This window comes from Vulpes vulpes, chromosome X (assembly GCF_048418805.1).
Source record: "Vulpes vulpes isolate BD-2025 chromosome X, VulVul3, whole genome shotgun sequence".
NCBI classification, from domain to species: domain Eukaryota; kingdom Metazoa; phylum Chordata; class Mammalia; order Carnivora; family Canidae; genus Vulpes; species Vulpes vulpes.
The window spans coordinates 35815534-35836514 of NC_132796.1; the positions used below are offsets into that span (position 1 = coordinate 35815534).

General features: G+C 44.7%; 1 protein-coding gene across 1 annotated transcript in view; it reads left to right on the forward strand.

The window, feature by feature from the left end:
- The window catches only part of NYX (nyctalopin), a 30362-nt gene that overhangs the window by 9288 nt on the left and 93 nt on the right, over positions 1-20981 (forward strand). The window contains exons 4-5 of the mRNA XM_026012227.2: positions 282-359; positions 17461-20786. Of these exons, the coding sequence (XP_025868012.1) occupies positions 323-359; positions 17461-18848 (1425 nt within the window). The 5' untranslated portion in view covers positions 282-322 and the 3' untranslated portion in view covers positions 18849-20786. The remainder of the gene's footprint in view (positions 1-281; positions 360-17460; positions 20787-20981) is intronic.

Genomic DNA, 20981 nt, shown 5'->3' on the forward strand with positions numbered 1-20981 from the left:
TTGCTGGGCTGTCAGTGAGTTCATTGGTGTTGCTGTCAGGGTTTCAGTCGGATGAAGGATTTCCAAACAGATCCACGCTGTCAGTTTTTTTTTTTTTGGGGGGGGGGGCTTCTGATTGGCTGTTGTTACTGGTTTCTCCTAACCCAATACCAAGACTGATGGGAAGAAATGAGTGTGGAGAAGAAGACAAGGCAGGGCATTCAGGAAGAAGTGTGGAGGTGTGGGGAGGTTCTCAAGGGACCCCTTCTGGGCGCTTGGTGACCTGTGCTGTCTCCCCTCAGGTGGGGATTCCACAGCTGGGTGGTTCTAAGCCACCGGGTGCATGAAAGGCCACAGGATGCTGGTCCTGCTGCTACATGGTGAGTTCCAAGCCTGGTCCTTCTGACCCCCAGCAGACAGCTGCCAGTGGGTGCAGGGGTTGGGAAGCCCATGGATGATTCTGGAAGATTCATGGAAACCACAGGGCTTCTACCCAAGGAGCTTGGTCTTCAAGTGGCTTCCATGAAAGCTGTACATGGACACAAGTTCTGATTAGGTTTCACTGAACTGTGATCACAAGGAAGGGAATGGAGAATGAGATAAAACTGAGCAGGTGGTGGGTTTGGTTGGTTTGCAAAATCCCTGAACCAAATATCTGAAATAACCTTTGGCGATTTTCTTATTCTAATTTCAGGTATGAATTCATTTCCTTATTCTAATTTCATGTATCAGTTCATTGGTTTAATCACCAAAAACGATAGTGGCCATATTACTTTAAGCTCATTTAGTTAAAAACAAAAAATCCTTTAAACCATCTTCCTAAAGGGAGAAGAAAAAATGAAAATATCACCTTGGAATTGTGTGATGATGGATGTTGAAACATTCTTCCCCACGTTTTTTGGTCCTATTGTTATGTGGGTTTTAATATAACAAGAAGACTCATCACAAATTTTTTTTCTGTACCTCTGCAGCCCCACCTGCTCAAATCTGAGATTGCCCAAGGAAAAACATCCCTTGGTAAATTCTGCAGTAAAGAAGTCTACACAAAGAATCTGTTTTTCTGACCTTTGGATGAATGTGATTATTTGAGGTTATAGGCACCCATGTGATAGACTTCTGGGTGCAGTGCTGGCAGAGAAAATTTTACCAGATAATTCTAAAATGGTGGTTATAGAATCTTCTTACCCTTTATTCCCCCTTTTCAAAAAGTAGACCCTGCTCTATTCAATGAATCAACAGGTACACACTATACCTTCAGTACACTCCAGGGACATTATCAGGGATATAATTGCGTAGCTTCTGTCCTTGAGAAACTTACATTCTTTTATGAGAGACCCAATAAATAAATGAGAAAAAAAATTGGAACAAGGTGCAGGGAACAGTATGATAAATAGGACATGACTTTCTACCTCGAGGAGCCTCCAAAGGACAAAGGTTGACATTTATATAATTACGAACAGCCAGCTCCTTGCCATTTCTCCTACCTAGAAAGGATATGAAGTTTGATTGACTCATTGGGACAGAATGTTTGCTTCTACGAGCCAATATGATTTTAAATGTGCACCCAAAGCTCTTCTGTTCCTGACAGCACGCAGACAGTATTCATAGCCTGTGTGCTGCAAAACAGGAACTGTTCTTGCTGCTGCAGAAACTCGAAATACATCTAGACTTCTTGTGACAAGTTGGAGAGCTTAGCGGTGACATCATTTGCTAACAATAGATGCACTTAAAATTAATGACCGTCTCCACATCCCCTGGCGCTTTAATTTAAAACACACTCAGCAGTGCAGATAGTATTACTCTGACTACAAGTCACAGGATTATGAACTACATGTTCCCGAGAAGCAGGCAGGGAGAGGGTTCTACCTCCTGAGCCAGAGGAAAAATGATTAAGTGAGCCTGACAAAACAAGGTCGTGGGGGAATCAGAAGTGGCTCACGGCGGGGTAAATCTGGGACAAAATTGAAATGAATTCTCTGGACAGGAAGGTTGCCCAGAAGTGCCCCTCCACTCCCCTCCACTATGGCAGCCCCTTCAAGGTCTTCCTGCTGTCCACAGCATGATATCCCAACCCCTTGCTTTACAGGGTTCTTCACCAGGGGCTTTCTCTAAACCACAAGTCTTTGGGGGGGGGGGGTCGGGGTTTCTGTTTTATTCATCTCCTTGTCTCTAGAGTCTAAGATGTTGGTAGGTGCTTATAAGGACTTGTTTGTTGAATGGGTGAAGCCGTCCAGATTAGAACCATTACAATATCTGATAGAGGTCTTGCATCTAAAAAATCTGTCTATATTTCAAAACCTCTTCAAACTCAGTAAGACAACCCATTAAAACATTTTTTTTTAAATAATGTAATCTCTGTGCCCAATGTAGCACTCACATTCACGACCCCCGGATCAAGAGTTACATGCTCTTCTGACTGAGCCAGCCGGGCACACCTAAGACAACTCATCTTTAAAAATGGGGAACATGTTTGAATAGCTGTTTCATCAAAGAAGATAAACAAATGACTTAGAAGCATGTGAAAAGATGCTCTATCTAATTAGTCATTAGGGAGATGCAAATCAAACCCACAAGGAGGTACCACTTCACACCCACTAGGATGGCTAGCGTCAAAAAGACAATAGCAAGTGTTGGTGTGGATGTGGAGCTATTGAGACGGGTATTTACCGTCTGACCCAGCAATTCCTCTCGTTGGTAGATGCTGAATGGAAACACATGTCCACAACAAGACTTGCCCACAAATCCTTACATCAGCTTTAGTCACAGTAGGTAAAAACTGAAAACAATGCAAAAGTCCAACCCCAGGTGACTGAACACACAAATTGAGGTACATCCATACAATGGAATACTGTTCAGCGATAAAAATGAATGAACAACTGAGGCCTCTGGGTGGTGCAGTCGGTTGAGCATACAACTCTTGGATTTGGCTCAGGTGATGATCTCAGGGTCAGGAGATCGAGTCCCTCAACGAGCTGCATGCTCAGTGACGAGTCTGTGAAGGTTTCTTTCTCCCTCTCCCTCTGCTCCTCCCTGCACACACTCTCTCTAATAAATAAATAAATCTTAAAAAAAATGGACAACGGACACTCAGACAACATAGATGACTCTCACAAACATAATGTTGACTGAGAGAGCCGCTTGGACTCCATTTATATGAAGTTCTAGAATAGGCAAAATGGATCAATATTTCAGAAAGCATATCAGTTGTTGTTTGGAGCTGCAGATGGGGAGGGGACCACTGTCAAAGGGACCTGAGGACACTTTCTGGATGATAGGAATGTTCTAAATCATGATTAGAGTGGTGCTTATGTGGGTGTGTTACATTTGTTATACACTTAAAATGGGTATATTTTATTGTAAGTAAATCATACCTCAGTCAACTTGACTTAAAAGAAGAAGTCTGTAGGGAGAGTGCATTTGCATCCCAAGAGAACAAATCTTTCACGAATGAAACTCAGGTGCTGTGGAGTGTAGGGCAGTATATGTGTGCCATTCATTGATGTCACTGCAGAGATTAGTAGCTCATTTGTTTTCATTGCAGAGTAGAACTCCTTGTATGGGGGCTACTGGTGTGTTCATCATTCATTCCCCTATTGCTGAGCATTTATTTTCAGTTTGGGGTGATTATCAGTATTTAGGCCTTCCTGGGGCCTTGTGTTCTGCTCCACCAGATGGGACAGCTCTCCACCCTAAGATCCACAGGCCTGTGAGGCCATCAGCAGATCACCCTTCCAAACCTCTCCATCCCTCATGACCCGCATTAATCAGCAGAGCTGAGGGGTGAATCCATGATCCTTTCTTCCTTTATTGTCACAAGAGGTACCTTTGTGTTTTGAGAAGGAAGTTCTGGGATTACAGTGAGGTGAGAAGCCATGGGATGGTCTCCCCCACTGCCTTTCTGATTGCCCCCTCCCATTTCATTTTGAAAATCCAGCACTGGGGCTTGACCTGAGGAGCCACTGGGATAGCATTTGCCAGGAGTGGGAGGAGAATGACTTCCAGCACCAAAGTGGCTGAATAGATTTTGCTGGAAGCAGAAAATGGACCATATTTTCCCTTGCTATTTTGGTTTTGTGAGGCACAAATTCTTTGAAAACAATGAGGATGAAGAAGCACTTCAGACTCAGTCTGTGGTTGGAAACTCCATGAGTAACTGTTCTCCTTAGCAAACCTCCAGGGGGAAAAGCACATATCCAATAAGTGGAGGCCCTATGAAAGAGAAATTCCTCAGCTGGTCTGCATTAAGACATTATTCTGTGGGGCATCTGAGCCCAGCCTTCCTGCCTCCCTGCAGCTTGGGGGCTGGCCAGCACACCAGACCAGAACACAAAAGCAGGGACCCATTTCTGGTATTTGCCTAGATTCAGGGATACCTTGTAACATTCATCATCATCATTATTATTTTATTTAAGATTTTATTTATTTGAGAGCACAAGTGGAGAGGAAAGGCAGAGGAGGAGGGAGCCTCCTGAGCAGGGAACCCGAGGTGGGACTCGATCCCAGGACCCTGGGATCATGACCTGAGCCGAAGGCAGATACCCAATTGACTGAGCCACCCAAGGCGCCCTATTATTCTTTTTATTGAAGTAAAATTCACATAATATAAAATTAACCATGAATCTTTTTTTTTTTTTGGAGAGAGAGAGAGAGAGAGAGAGGGAGAGAGGGCAAGCATGTGGTGGGGGAGAGGCAGAGGGAGAGGGAGAGAGAATCTTAAGCAAGGCTCCGTGCTGAGTGCAGAGCCTGATGTGGGGCTTGAACTCATGATCCTGAGATCATGACCTGAGCTGAGATCAAGAGTCGGACACTTAATTGAGCCACCCAGGTGCCCCAAACCACGAACCATTTTATTTTTTAAATTATTTTTTAAAAAAAGATTTTATTTATTTATTCACAAGACAGAGAGAGAGAGAGAGAGAGAGAGAGAGAGAGAGAGAGAGAGGCAGAGACACAGGCAGAGGGAGAATCAAGCCCCCTGCAGGGAGCCTGATGCGGGACTTGATCTGGGGACTCCAGGATCACGCCCTGAGCTGAAGGCAGACTGAGCCACCCCAGGTGTCCCTTATTTAGCATTAAAAAAAAAGATTTTATTTATTTACTTGGAGAGAGAGCAGAAGCAGGGAGAGTGGCAGAGGGAGAGGGAGAAGCAGGCTCCCCACTAAGCAGGGAGCCCGACGTGGGGCTTGATCCCAGGACCCCAGGATTATGACCTGAGCTGAAGGCAGATGCTTAACTGACTGAGCCACCCAGGCATAATATTTTTGAGGTTCATCCACCTTGCAGTGTGTATCACTACTTCATTCCCTTATTTCTTTAAATATTTATTTATGAGAGAGAGAGAGAGAGAGAGAGAGAATGAGCGGGAGGAGCAGGAAAGAATCTCAAGCAGACTTTGTGCTGAGCATGGAGCCTGACTCGAGGCCCCATCTCATGACCCTGAGATCACGACCTGAGCCAAAACCAAGGGTCGGTTGCTTAACTGACTGCACCACTCAGGTGCCCCACTACTTCAGAACAGTATTTTACGTTATGGAGAGATCACATTTTGTTTATTCATTCATCGGTCGATGGACATTTGTTTCCCTCTTTGGGCTATTGTGAATAATGTTGCTGTCAACATTCATGCACAAGTATTTATTAGAACACCTACTTTTTTTTTTTAAGATTTTATTTATTCATGAGAGACCGAGAGGCAGAGACACAGGCAGAGGGAGAAGCAGGCTCCATGCAGGGAGCCCGATGTGGGACTCGATGCTGGGACTCCAGGATCACGCCCTGTGCCGAAGACAGGCACTCAACCGCTGAGCCAACCCGGCGTCCCAGAACACCTTACTTTAGATACCTTTAGGTATATACCTAGGAGTGGAATTGCTGGGGCATATGGTAATTCTAGTTTACACCTTGTAACGTTTTATATCACGTGGATAAATCCCATGTTTATAAAGTTGGTCCACCTCGACTGTTGGTTTTTGACTTGGGCTGTGTATTGGAATCATCTGTGGAGTACGATGCTTGGTTCCAGCCCCTGAAGGTTCGGATTTAATTATCCAGTGGAAGCATTGTGAGTGGCTCGGAAGCTCCTCTGGTGATTCTAATGTGTAGCCCAGGTAGAGAACCATTCTAGACTCTTCTTTGCAGTCTACTTGTAATAACTTCACTATTCTCATACTTGGTATCTTTCCACTTTGGGGCAGATCTCCACGTGATCCTTGAAGTATTCATCTCGGTGAGATTTAATCCTGTGACAACAGTGCCTCATGGAGCCTGCTTTAGCTTTATCCCATGCTTTCACAGCTTTTTCAGGGTTTACAACTCATCCATTCCTTATAATAGTCTGCCTGTTATAGATGAGGAGACTGAGGTGCAGAAAGCTTGGCTGAGGTTAAAGCAAAACAAAACACCCAGAAAAGGAGTATGAGAGCAAGGATGAAAGACAGTGTCATCAGAGTTTATGAGAGAACTAGAGAGGCCATGCCATCAGGATGAGTGTTTCCAGACTGAATGCTCTGGAAAGCCCCGCATGTGTATCCCCAAACTGTGACAGAGGCTGGCTGAACAGAGGCCAGTCCTGAGCCCGGGCCAGGTTGGCTGAATTTCCCATCTTCCTCTCCCAACCATAGGCTGGGAATAAAAGCACTGAAGCCTTTTCAGATTTCCACATGGATCCTTCTCGAAAATCCTGGTGTGTGAACAGAAATTGCTAAACACTGGACCTTCACATCTCACAAACTGTGATCTTTATTTTAATTTGGTAAATGTTTTTCTGGCCAAGGTATCCCCATGGAATTTGGCTCTGGACAGCTGAGAGTGGTTTTTGGAATAATCACTGCTGATTCCAGGAGAGGCCCCTTTTCATTTGTGTTTGGAAAAATCAGGGAGGGCCTAAACCAAATTTTTTTAGATTATTTACTTATTTATTTGAGAGAGAGAGAGAGAGAGAGAGAGAGAGAGAGCCAGCAAGCACAAGCAGGGGGAGCAGGAGGGAGAAGGAGAAGCAGGCTCCCTGCTGAGCAGGAAGCCCAATGAGGGTTCATCCCAGGATCCTGAGATCATGACCTAAGCTGAAGGCGGATGCTTACCCCACTGAGCCACCCAGGTGCCCCTAAACAAGTGTTGATTACATATTGTATATATCGTGGCAAAGAATAGCAAGGAGCTTCCTTTTGGTTTGGGGGCACTGCCTGGTCCTGAATTTGAGTAGCTTTCTCTTTTAAGGTGGAGAGTTCATGAGATTCTTGGGGAAAGGGGGAGTGGCCAGAAGGAGGAGATGGTCCTAGAGAGATTAAGGGGACCTGTTTCACTTGGGATGGTGCTTAGGACTCTTGTTGCAAAGCACAGTAAGGTACTGTTGAAGCCAAGAAAGGGTTTATTCAGGGATGTGAAATGTTCCCAGTATTCCTGGTTGGAGGCCCACAGCCCGGAGCAATGCCTAAACCAGGGATCGGGGCAGTTCCAGTAATGGCCCTGAGGCCACCATCACTGATGGACACACCTGGCAGCTCATGGACATCAAGCTGGGTGTTGGGTGCCAGAAATTCCACCCCAGGGGCCTGAAAGCCAGATGCCTCTGCCACCATCCTGGCCAGAAAATGGTTTCTCCCTGGCATGCACTTCTGAATCCAAGTGTCCCTGGCGGGTATCTGATCGACAAAGCTAGGTCATGTGCCTGGGCCCTAACTGCAAGGGACGTTAGGAAAGAGAATTTCTGGCTTCTATCTTGAGGAGGCAGGACTTATAATGTAGGAAATTCCCCAAGTGTAGAAAGAGTACTTAAAAGGTGCTGGGTAGCCAGAAAAGGTATCAAATGCACTATCAGAGATGATTTGGTCACAAGGAACAGAAGTCCACTTGTCCATGCAGATGGTTTGAGTGGGTTTCTAAATGGAAATGGGGAAATGTCATAGACACAGCCGTAGCAGGGCCTTCTGGGAACTAGAGAGCTGGCTAGCAACTTCCCATTCTGTTTTTTTTTTTTTTTTCAACTTCCCATTCTTCTTGATCTCTGTATCTGTGATCCTCACGTTGGGTTTGTCCTCTGTCCACAAACCAGCTTCCTCACCTTGCCTTAATTTGTTGTTGTTGTTTTTTAAAGATTATATTTATTTGTTCATGAGAGACACAGAGAGGCAGAGACATAGGCAGAGGAAGAAGTGGGCTCCCTGCAGGGATCCCGAAGCAGGACTCGATCCCAGGACCCCGGGATCACACCCTGAGCCAAAGGCAGTTGCTCAACCACTGAGCCACCCAGGTGCCCCTCTCACCTTGCCTTTGACTCCTGCTCCCTTACAACTCTGACCTGCACGTGGCTCTGGTACAAACCCTACCCCCAGTGCTGTACTGGTTGATGCTCACACGATCTCACTGCCCATTCCATGTTCACGGTGAGTGTGGGGGTGGTGGCTGTTGAATGAATCGCATTGGTTCTACTTAGGTCAAATGTTTATCCGCAGTCCAAACAGCTGGGTCTGGGAGGAGGCAGCAGAGACCCATGGGGCTCTGACTGGGGTATTTTTTTCTTAGAGGTGGTGGTTGGCAACAGCTGCTGTCCAACCACAGAAAATGAGAGCCAGAAGGGCCCCCAGAGGGCAGGAAGTACAGACAGACCCTTCAGTTTACAGTTAAAGAGACAGAAGCTCAGAGAGACTAGATGTGTCGCACGGGGGATAGGACAGCATAATGGAAAGACAAAAATCAAAAGCTGGTGTCATTTAATCACCTTGAACCTCAGTTTCCTCCTTCACAAGAAGAAGATAATAATACCTTGCAGATTGTCATATTAAATGAAAAAAAATGTAGCAAGCTTAGCTTTGAGCAAACACTAATTAAAAGTGGGTAGTTATAAGAGCAAAAGAAACCCATAAAATTTGATTAATTTGAATGCATGATACATGCTCCTATCACCCAGATAACATTCCTAAACTATATCTTGTAGATATTTGCTGACTTACAGGGTGGAGTCCATCTGCAAGCCTTGTTCTGTTGAGCTCCCAGAGCAACTGCCAGCAGCTCTGTTCTGGGGCTGCATAGAAGTATAATCCTATAGTATGTACTCTTTTGTGTCAAGTTTGTTTGGCTCAACATGATGTTTTTGTTGTTTGTATCAATAGTTTATTCCTTTTTAGTTCTCTACTGTTGAGTAATTTCTAATTTTTATCTATTATGAATAAGCCACTGAGCATTCTTGTACATGTGGACCTATCTTTTGTTTCTCTTGGTTAAATACCTAGGAGTGGAATTGCTGAGTCATAGGGTAGACATATGTTTAGCTTTAATAGACACTGCCAAAGTTTTGCAAACTTATTGAACTATTTTCTACTCCCACCAACAATGTAAGAGAATCCAGTTGGTCTATATCTCTGCCAACATTTGGAATTGTCAGTCTTTTGAACTATAGCCGTTCTAGTGGGTGTTTAGGGAAATCTCATTGTGGTTTTAATTGGCAATTCCCTAATGGCCAATGATGTCATTGAGCACCTTTTTATGTGCTTAATGGCTGCTTAATATATTCTTTTGTGAAGTGTTCTTTTTTTTAAAAGATTTTATTTATTTATTCATGAGAGACACACACAGAGAGAGAGGCAGAGACACAGGCAGAGGGAGAAGCAGGCTCCACGCAGGGACCCCAATGTGGGACTCGATCCCAGGACTCCAGGATCACGCCCTGGGACAAAGGCAGGCTCTAAACCGCTGAGCCACCCAGGGATCCCCAGTGTTCAAGTCTTTTACCGATTTTTATTTAGTTGTCTTTTCGTTTTTCGTTTCTAGTTGTTTCTTTTTTATTTTTTCTTTTTTTTTTAGGACTTTATTTATTCATGAGAGCCACAGAGAGAGACAGAGGCATAGACATAGAGAGAGAAGCAGGCTCCATGCAGGGAACCCGATGTGGGACTTGATCCTGGGACCCCAGGATCATACCCTGGGCTGAAGGCAGGCACTAAACCGCTAAGCCACCCAGGCGTCCCCATTTCTAGTTGTTTTTATATTCTGTATGTAAGTCATATACACATATATGTGTATTACTTATGTAATGTGTATTACACATTACTTTTTAAAATATCTTATTTATTTTTTAAAGATTTTATGTATTTATTCATGAGAGACACAGGAAGAGAGAGGCAGAGACACAGGCAGAGGGAGAAGCAGGCTCCATGCAGGGAGCCTGATGTGGGACTCCATCCCGGAACTCTGGGATCATACCCTGAGCCAAAGGCAGATGCTCAACCACTAAGCCAACCAGGAGTCCCAATAGGATGCAATTCTAATTTGCATTTCCCTAACAACTAATGATGTTGACCATATCTTTATATGTTTATTTGCCTTCTGTATATCTTTTTTTGGTCAAGTGTTTCTTCACATATTTTACCCATTTATTAATTGTTTGTTTTCTTATTGAGTTTTGAGAGTTCTTTATATATTTTGGATACAAGTCCTTTATGAGATATATACAGAGAAAATATACAGCAATTTTCTCCCAGTCTTTGGCCTGTCTTTTCATTCTATCTTTTTAAAAGATTTATTTATTTTAAAAAGAGAGAGAGCGTGTATGTGCATGCTTGAGTGAGTAGGGGAAAAGGATGAAAGAGTCCTGATTCTCTGAGTGTGGGGCTCAATGCAAAGCTTGATCCCAGGACCCTGACCCGGGCTCAAATCAAGAGCTGGATGCTTAACCAACTGAGCCACCCTGGCACCTCTCTTTTCATTCTTTTAACAGTGTCTTTCAAAGAGCAGACTTTCTGTCTTTTTAAAAAAAATTTATTATTTTTTTATTGAACTTTGATTTGCCAACATATAGTATACCACTCAGTGCTCATCCCATCAAGTGCCCTCCTCAGTGCCTGTCACCCAGTTACACCCTCCCCCCGCCCACCTCCCCTTCCACAACCCTTTGTTTCTTATATTCCTTGTATGAGTGAAACCATATGATGTTTGTCCTTCTCTGATTGACTTACTTCACTCAGCATAATACCCTCCAGTTCTATCCACGTTGAAGCAAATTGTGGGTATTTGTCCTTTCTAAAAGTCTTTAAAAAATTTTTATTTAGTTATTCATGAGAGACACAGAAAGAGAGAGAGGCAGAGACACAGGCAGAGGGAGAACCAGGTTCCTTGCCGGGAGCCCGATGTGTGACTTGATCCTGGGACTCCAGGATCATGCCCTGAGCCAAAGTCAGACACTCAACCGCTGAGCCACCGAGGCGTCCCGGTATTTGTCCTTTCTAATGGCTGAGTAATATTCCATTGTATGTATATAGACCACATCTTCTTTATCCATTCATCTGTCGAAGGACATTGAGGCTCCTTCCACAGTTTGGCTACTGCGGACCTTGCTGCTATAAACATTGGGGTGCAGGTGTCCCGGCATTTCACTACATCTGTGTCTTTGGGATAAATACCTAGTAATGCAATTGCTGGGTCGTAGGGTAGCAAAAAGCAGACTTTTTTTTATTTTGATAAAGTCCAAGTTGGTACTTTCTTCTTTTATGTTTTTTTCTTTTTGGTTCTAAGAAGTCTTTGCTTACCACTAGGTCACAAAAGATACTCTCTTGTCTTCAAGAAGCTTTATAGTTCTAGCTTTTTCATTTAGGTCTCTGCTCCACCTAAAATGAATTGTTGTGTATAGTGTAAGATAGATGTCAAGAATCTTTTTTTTTTATTTTCTAGGGATTGCAATATGCATCTTTAATTTATCACAGTCTTCCTTTAATTAATTCATGTATAATGTAAGATCCTTATAAGAGTACAGTTTACCTCCCTTCTTATCCTTTATGCTGTTGTTGTCATATCTGTTAGTTACATATGTTAAAACCTTCACAATGCATTGTTATTTTGGCTTTAAACAGTCACTTACCTGTTAAGCAATTAAGGTGAGAAAAGAGTAGTCTTTTATATTTAGTGACATATTTACCATTTCCGTTGCTCTTCATTCCTTTCTGTAGACCTGATTTTCATCTAGTTATCATTCCTTCAGGCTAAAGAATGTCTTCATTTCTTGTCATGTGGAAGATCTGCTAGAGATTAATTTTCTCATATTTTTTACCCTGAAATTATCTTTATTTTACTTCATTTCTGAAGATATTTTCATTGGATATAGAATTCTAGGTTGCCAGATTTGCTCTTTCCCCAGCACTTTATTTATTTTTATTTTTATTTAAGTAATCTCCACACCCAATATGGGGCATGAACTCATGACCCTGAGATCAAACCACGTGCTCTACCCACTGAGCCAGCTAGGCACCCCTTTTCCAGTACTTTAAAATAGATAATTCTTGGGGTACCTGGCTGCTCACTTGGTAGAGCATGTGACTCTTGATCTCAGGGTTGTGATTTCAAGCCCTACGCTGGGTGTAGCGTTTACTTAAAAAAATTTTTTTTTTAAGATTTTATTTATTTATTCATGAGAGACACACACACAGAGAGAGGCAGAGACATAGGTAGAAGGAGAAGCAGGTTCTCTGTGGGGAGCCCGATGCAGGACTCCATCCTAGGACCCAGGATCATGCACTGAGCCAAAGGCAGACAGATGCTCAACCACTGAGCCACTGAGCTCAGATGCTGAACCACTGAGCTCAACCACAGACACTCAATTTTTAAATTAAAAAAATTAAAAAAAATTTTAAGGTATAACTTATTATCTTAGGGCTTATGTGCTTTCTGATAAGAAGTCCATCATCATTTTTGTTGTGTACTCTATATAATGTCTTTTTTCTTTGGATGCTTTAAGGAATTTTCTTTCTTTGGTTTTCAACAGTTTGAGTATGATAACATCTAAAATAAGTATATTTGTGTGTATGTGAGATATTAGTTGGGATTTCTTGGGCTTCTTGGTTTTAATCAAATTTTGGAAATTGTCTTCAATTATTTTTCTGCCATATTATCTCTCTTTTCTCCTCTGGGACTCCAAATACATGCATGTTAGTCTAATTGCTTGGTATTATCCCACAGAGCATTGAAGTTCTAATCATAATTTTTCCAGTCTTTTCTTTCTGTGCTTCTGTGATTTCTATTGACCTCTCTTCAAGTTCATGAAATCTTTTCTTCTGCTGTGTCTAATCTGTTTTTCTTATTCAATGATTATTTTTAATTTCAAATATTATGGGGTGCCTGGTGGCTCAGTTGGTTGGGTGTCCAACTCTTGATTTCAGATCAGGTTGTGATCTCAGGGTCATGGGATGGAGCCCTGCATTGGGCTCTGTGCTTGGCTGGGAGTCTGCTTGAGAATTCTCTCTCTCTTTTTCTCTCTCCTTATCCCCTTCCCCACTGTGCTGTCTCTAAAATAAATTAATAAATCTTAAAAAACTTCAAATATTGTATTATTATTTTAGTACTAAGATTCACATTGGGCTCATTTTTAGTTTTCATCTCTTCTAAAATTCAAATTCCCTATATCTTCACCCGTTATATCCATATTTTCCTATAAATTTCTTAACATATTTATAATTAATCCTTGTTTGGTAATTCCAACATCTGGGCAGTCTTTGGGTCTACTTCTGCTAAACTACTTCTTTTTTCCTTTTGGTAAGTGTAATGTTTTGCTACTTTACTATCTAGTATTATTTGTATACAAGATGTCAGAGATAGTAGTTATAAAGAATTCTAGATTCTGTATCTTCCTTTGAAGAGTATTGAGTTTTGTATGGCATTCACTTTACTGGCAGGTCACCTTCATACTGGGGAGGCTTAGTTTTAGGCTTTGTTACAGTAGGCCTAGTTCAGTTTTGCCCTTTGTCCTGGGAAATGGTCTTCACTCCTAAGGTGTGGCCCTCTGGGGTTTCAGTGGAAAGCCTGAGGTATTTTATAAGCCCTTCTAACTTGGTGGACCTTGAACTCTTAATCTGTCTCCCATTACTGGGAAATTGTTGAAATCTTTGGTTTGCTCTTTTGGTGTTCAGTTCTTGGCTCTTTGGAGTCACCCCACATATATGCACTTTAGGACTCAAATAAGGATATAAGGAGAGTCTGTATGCCAATTTTGTGGCTCCTTCCTTTCCATGTTTTTCCTCCTCAATTTCCAGCCACCGTGGCAGCTATAATACTCTGACTTCTAACTTGTCAGCCTGATAAGACTCTTGCTTTCTGCTTGAGCTCATTTCCTGTCTGCAGCGGGAACTTGGAAATGCCCTAAGAGGAAAAGCCAGTTTTCTTTTCATTTTCATTTTTAAAATTTATTTTAAAAAATTCCAGTATAGTTAACACACAGTATTATTCAGGTATAAGAGGAAAAGTCAGATAAATGTGGCTTCATCTAGTTTGCCTCTCTTATTTTTTTAATTAATTTTTTTAGAAGGGGGGGGGTAGAGGGAGCGGGGGATAGAGAATCTTAAGCAGGCTCCATACCCAGCACAGAGCTGAGATCATGACCTGAGCTAAAATAAAAAAATCAAGAGGTAGATGCTTAACCACCCAAGCCACCCAGGCACTCTAGCTTCTCTTCTCTTAAGGGTTGTATCTACTCTGGTTGCCTGTTTAGGTTGCTCTCCAGTGTCTTCAAACACTTTTTCTTTAAATATTTTTTCAGAGTTTACACTAGCTATCAGCAGGAATGTTAGTCTGATACAAGCTACTCTGCCATTATTACAAGCAGAACTCACCCAAATATGTTATTATTTTGTAAAAATAATGTTTTAGTGGGGATCCCTGGGTGGTGCAGCGGTTTAGCGCCTGCCTTTGGCCCAGGGCACAATCCTGGAGACCCGCGATCGAATCCCACGTCGGGCTCCCGGTGCATGGAGCCTGCTTCTCCCTCTGCCTATGTCTCTGCCTCTCTCTCTCTCTCTCTCTCTCTCTCTCTGTGTGTGTGACTATCATAAATAAATAAAAAATAATAACGTTTTAGTGTCCTGCTTTTCTGAATCATTAGGCATGTACATAGTCTTCATATTGGGTAAACCAATACTGGATTTTGGTTGTCTGTTCTGAGAATTTACTTGATTTAACTTAAATTTAATTAAGCAATCCAGTTAAGTAGTAATTCCTAATGGCTATTAAAGTTTCAGAGGTTGAAAATAGGTCTCTAGGGGCACCTGGGTGGCTCAGTGGTTGAGCATCTGCCTTTGGCTCAGGTTGTGGTCCCAGAGTCCTGGGATTGAGTCCCACATCAGGCTCCCTGCGAGGAGCCTGCTTCTCCCTCTGCCTGTGTCTCTGCCTCTCTCTTTCTGTGTCTCTCATGAATAAATAAATAAAATCTTAAAAAAAGAAAATAGGTCTCTAATAGTGGCAACATCTTGAGTGTTTAACATTTAAAATAAATCTTAATCTATTTTCTGAAATAAGGAATACATTCACATGGTTCAACATTTAAAAGACAAAAAGGATACAAAATTAAAAGCTTCATTCCCACCCCTGTTGCATGTATGTTAGAAAAATTGGCAGCTCCATTTTACTGACTAATCCCTGTCATAAACCTTGGAATTCCTTGATAAAGAGGTTTTTAAAAAATGTTTTTTTGTGTTTGTTTTAATAAATGACATCCTCCGGAGGAATCATTACAGAGGAAAGCATCGATTCCATTTAATTTTGCAAACATTTTGTGTGCCCAGAACAATGTGAGCTATTGTGAAGTAGAAACATGAGTCATGTGGTTGAGAGTGCACTTCTCTTAATTAGAAAGAAGAGAGTAGAATGAAAGACTATTTGTAAGGAAATCTGATGCCTTCTACTTGACCTAGTTGGAAGAGTTGATAGAAAAAGGTCCCACCCTTGTCCAGCTGATGCCTGGAGTTAAGGTTATATCTTTGGCTCTGTCTCTCTAAAAGGGTGTCTCTCTAGCCCAACCGCTGCCCTGTTTACAGTTAAGCTCAGCACAGGGAGCAAGAACCTTTCTGGAAGCTACGCATCTAGTTTACGCATCTAGTTTACGGTTCTTAGGGAGAGGGAAGAGCCAAGTCAAGCCTCTGTAACATCAGAATGTTGAACTAACTACAGTTCACAACAGAAGGGTTGCTCAAAGGGCTGAGTGTTCTCTGCCAAGTCTGAGAGAGCTGAACCCCTTCCTAGCAGCTGAAAAAATATGGAATGTCCACAACAACTGTACGCAAGACACTGGAAGCAGAACAAAGCCGCAGAGGCAGCAGCAAGCATATTCTGCACACTCCTTGTGTGGCCACGCCTTCAGGTTCGGACAAGGGCTTCCACTGGCAAGGCAGGGTAATATGTACACAGTGGGACTGACTGAATGGTAGGTCAGGGATGTTTGCTAGGATTTGGGAGTACTGCTGAGGAGGGCTAGAAATTATGAGTATCAGTGATCAGGTTTACATGTGGGTACCTTTGTTCCTCTGCAGGAATTTCAGATTGAGCACACTCCACCTGCGAGCTGCTCCTGGCCAGAAAATAAAACTTGTGCATCTTCCATGCTGCCTTTTCCATTGGAACTCAAGATGGGGCTTGTGACCTCTGGCTACCATTCTGTTTTGCTGCATGTGGCAAGCCTACTGGAGGGCTTTTGAAGTCTTTATCTGATTCTCCATTCAAATACTCAGAACAAAATTAATTTATAAGCACCATTCTTTCCCGTGAGAGCAAGGGCTGGTGGATGATAATTAACTCCAGTGTCCACAATTATTTTTTTGAAATGTGTAAGAAGGTCATTGTTAGTTTATTTAGAATGCTCCTTATGGCTTAAATTTAGTGATTGTTAAAAAAAAAAAAAAAAGATTGACAGGCTTTTATTTCTTTCCCAACCTCCTGTTTCCTAATTCTTTTTGATGAGGCTTAATTTCCTCAATGCGTGTGTGTGTGTGTGTGTGTGTGTGTGTGTGTGTGTGTTTCAGGAATTGAATTCTTATGGTGGGAGGGACTAGAGCAGAATCAATAAAAATATAACGCATGCCACATATGTTTCAATTTTCTAAGTAGTCCCATTAAAAATGTAAAAAGAAACAGCTGACATTAATTTTAATATTGTAGTTAATCCAAGATATCTAAAATACCATTTCAACATGCAATCAATATAAGAACTATTGATAATTTATCCTTTTTTTTTTTTTTTGTACTAAGTCTTTGGTATTTTACATTCCCAGCACATCTCAATTCTGGCTAGCCACATTCCAAATGCCCAGTGGCCACATGTGGCTAGTGAGTACGGTATTGGGCAGTACAGGACTAAAGCACAGGCCACGGTGATGCCCTCCAGGTCCCCCTATGCATGCAATGAACCCTCTAGGCCAAATTCTAGGAGAGCACCAAGTGACATCATAAGCAAGAGAGTGTTTAGAATTGGCTCACATGCCGGAATCCCAGCCGGGGTTTGCCGATGAAGGTAACTGGAAAGCAAAGGGGAGGGCTGCGTGGGTGGGAACCTCCGTGTGCCTTAAGGTCTGGGAGCTGGAAGGAGGCCACTCGGGGGGCGCGCTTATGCAGGAGGTATGGGAACTTGGTGGAGGGCCGAATCCTGCCTCATGGGCAGGTAGGACTTTACTGGGGCGACGCTCAGGCTGACGGTTGTTCCTTCTATTTCTTCCCTCGCCCTTCCCCACCTCCCAGCGGTGGTCTTCGGTGCCTGGGCCGAGGAGGCCTGCACGCGCACCTGCCCGACCGCCTGCGCCTGCAGCAGCACGGAGCGCGGCTGCTCTGTGCGCTGTGACCGCGCTGGCCTCCTGCGGGTGCCGGCTGAGTTTCCGTGTGAGGCGGCCTCCATCGACCTGGACCGGAACGGCCTGCGCTTCCTGGGCGAGCGGGCCTTTGGCACTCTGCCGTCGCTACGCCGCCTGTCGCTGCGCCACAACAACCTGTCCTTCATCACGCCCGGCGCCTTCAAGGGCCTGCCACGCCTGGCCGAGCTGCGCCTGGCGCACAACGGCGAGCTGCGCTACCTGCACGCTCGCACCTTCGCCGCACTCGGCCGCCTCCGCCGCCTCGACCTGGCCTCCTGCCGCCTCTTCACCGTGCCCGAGCGCCTCCTGGCCGAGCTGCCGGCCCTGCGCGAGCTCGCCGCCTTCGACAACCTTTTCCGCCGCGTGCCCGGCGCGCTGCGCGGGCTGGCCAACCTGACGCATGCGCACCTGGAGCACAGCCGCATTGAGGCGGTGGCCTCCAGCTCGCTGCTGGGCATGAGGCGCCTGCGCTCTCTCAGCCTGCAGGCCAACCGCGTCCGCGCCGTGCACGCAGGCGCCTTCCGCGACTGCGGCGCCCTGGAGCACCTGCTGCTTAACGACAACCTGCTGGCCGAGCTGCCCGCCGAAGCCTTTCTAGGCCTGCGCCGCCTGCGCACGCTCAACTTGGGCGGCAACGCGCTGGGGCTCGTGGCGCGCGCCTGGTTCGCCGACATGGCGGAGCTTGAGCTGCTTTACCTGGACCGCAACAGCATCGCCTTCGTGGAGGAGGGCGCCTTCCAGAACCTCTCGGGCCTCCTCGCCCTGCACCTCAATGGCAACCAACTCACTGTGCTGGCCTGGGCCGCCTTCCAGCCTGGCTTCTTCCTGGGCCGCCTCTTTCTCTTCCGCAACCCGTGGCGCTGTGACTGCCGCCTGGAGTGGCTGCGCGACTGGATGGAGAGCTCCGGGCGTGTGGCCGACGTGCCGTGCGCCGCCCCGGGCTCCGTGGCCGGCCTGGACCTCAGCCAGGTGGCCTTCGGGCGCTCTTCCGATGGCCTCTGTGTGGACCCGGAGGAGCTGAACTTCACCGCATCCAGCCCAGGCCCGTCCCCAGAGCCAGCGGCCACCACCGTGAGTAGGTTCAGCAGCCTCCTCTCCAAGCTGCTGGCCCCGAGGGTCCCGGTGGAGGAGGTGGCCAACACCACCGAGGGGCCGCTCAACACCTCCCTGTCCGACAGCCTTCCTTCCAGTGGGGTGGTTGTCTCTGGCCACAACACCCGGTTTCTCCTCGGCTCTGGCTTCCTGCTCAGCGTGGTGTTCGTCCTAAGCATGGACTAACCTTGCCTCACTGGGGTAGCCCAGATGGCCTTGGCCAGTGGGGGAAGGTTTAGCTAACTGGGCTTGAGGGTATTTGTGCTGGGGGGAGAGGGGAACAGGACGGGGGGCAGGTGGTGATGGAAGGGACAGTTTACTTTCAGATATGGCTCTAGGAAGAGGAGAACCCGGGGAAATGCCACGCCGGGGATGGGGTGGGGTGGGGAGAGGAATGGATTTCCGCTCATGTCACATGAGCATCAATTGGAGAAGACAAGGAAGAGTGAACATGGGCCCTCCCATGAGAAAATTAGGAATTGGAACCTCCTAGGGCTACAGGGCTCTCCCCCCATCCCTTGCCCCCATCTTCCAGGAAACACGGACTAGAGTGCCTGAATTAGACTGTGCCAGTTTTCCTGGTGGGACAGCCCATTAAGCCCAGTCCCTTTGTTTTCCACTATAGTTACCCTCCTCCTCCCGCAGGGGAAGGGGACACTAGAGTCCAGGAATATGGACAGAAGGAGAGAGAAGGGCGATGTGAGAGGAACTTAGACCCAAGGGGTTGGTGGTGGTTCCAGAGGTATGGAATGTGTTAGGAGACATTGAAAATAGAAGTCTCTTTCACTTACTCTACAGTTATTCCGAGGGGAGGCTTTAGCCACAAAGCAGCTTTAGGGCAGGGAAGGGGGGGAAGAAGGGGGAGGGGGTTTCTATGTACAAAAAAGTGTGTAAAATCCCAAGATTTTAAAAAAAAGTTAAGTTTCTGTACTGCAGGAATTTTTTTTAGAGTCTTTCATATGCAAACATGGATTGTGAATCTCCATGGAGGCCACAAAATCCATTTTTTCTTAGGTTTTGTGGGAAGTGTTCCGAAGACAGAAATGCTGTTAGCAGGGCAGGGAGTCTCCAGCCTGGATGATCCTGTTAGGTGTGGAAATTATTCTGGGCCGCACACCTGGGGCTAATGTCCAGGAGGCAAGGAGGCAGCCAGTAGCTGGGAAGGAGGCCGAAGAGATTTCCCAGGGTGGGAGTTGGCCAACTGGAAGCCCCCAGGCCTGAGTGGCACATTCCGTATGTCTGCTAAATACTTGTTCAGGCAGTTCTCCACACACAAGTAACGATGACTGCATCTGTCAACATGCTCAAAATCCCTACTTTTAATGTCCCAAATTCCTTTGTCTGTATTTGAAGATCTGGGTTTTCAAAGCCCACATAATTCGGGGTGCACCAAGTTGTCAGGTCTTCATGGTGATAGTACTTCTTCTGTGTCTCTAGGTAATACTAAGTATCAGAGATGTTGCTTCTGAGGGTAGGAGTGTTCAAATAGATTGTGACTATTTGTGGTCAATCAACTCAACGAGTCACAACCAGCATTTAAAAAAACAAGGTAGGGGCACCTCGGTGGCTCAGTGGTTGAGTGTCTGCCTTCAGCTCAGGTCATGATCCCGGGGTCTTGGGATCAAGCCCGCATTACTGCTTCTTCCTCTGCCTATGTCTCTGCCTCTCTCTCTGTGTCTCTCATGAATAAAAAATTAAATCTTTAGAAAAATAAAATAAAAACAAGATAGAACAGGAAAGTCACAGAGTCTTATGTGTAACAGATATTGTTATATGAAACTTTAATTTGTATGCCTTTGCTCAGATGATATGTGTATGTGTGTGTTCTGCATCTGGATCACTGATTACAATTTATATTTTATTGTGGGCTATTGTTAAGAAAGTTTGAAAGTCACTAATCTGGAACATGCATGATTTTTTGGAAACTTATTTTGAAAAGTCTCCAACCTCTAGGAAAGTTGCAAGGATAGGAGAGTGAGCACTTTGGCCATTCACCTCAGTTTCCCAGTTGTTATCATTTTACTGTATTTGCCATATGTAGTTTGAGTTAGTTGTAAACATCACAGCCCTTCACCCCTAAAAACCACAGCATGTATTTCCTATCAGGAACGCTATCATTGGTAGGCTACAATTATTTATTTATTTATTTATTTATTTATTTATTTTTTAAAGAATGTTTCTTTTTTTTTTTTTAAATTTTTTTTTTATTTATGATAGTCATACAGAGAGAAAGAGAGAGAGGCAGAGACACAGGCAGAGGGAGAAGCAGGCTCCATGCGCCGGGAGCCTGATGTGGGATTCGATCCCGGGTCTCCAGGA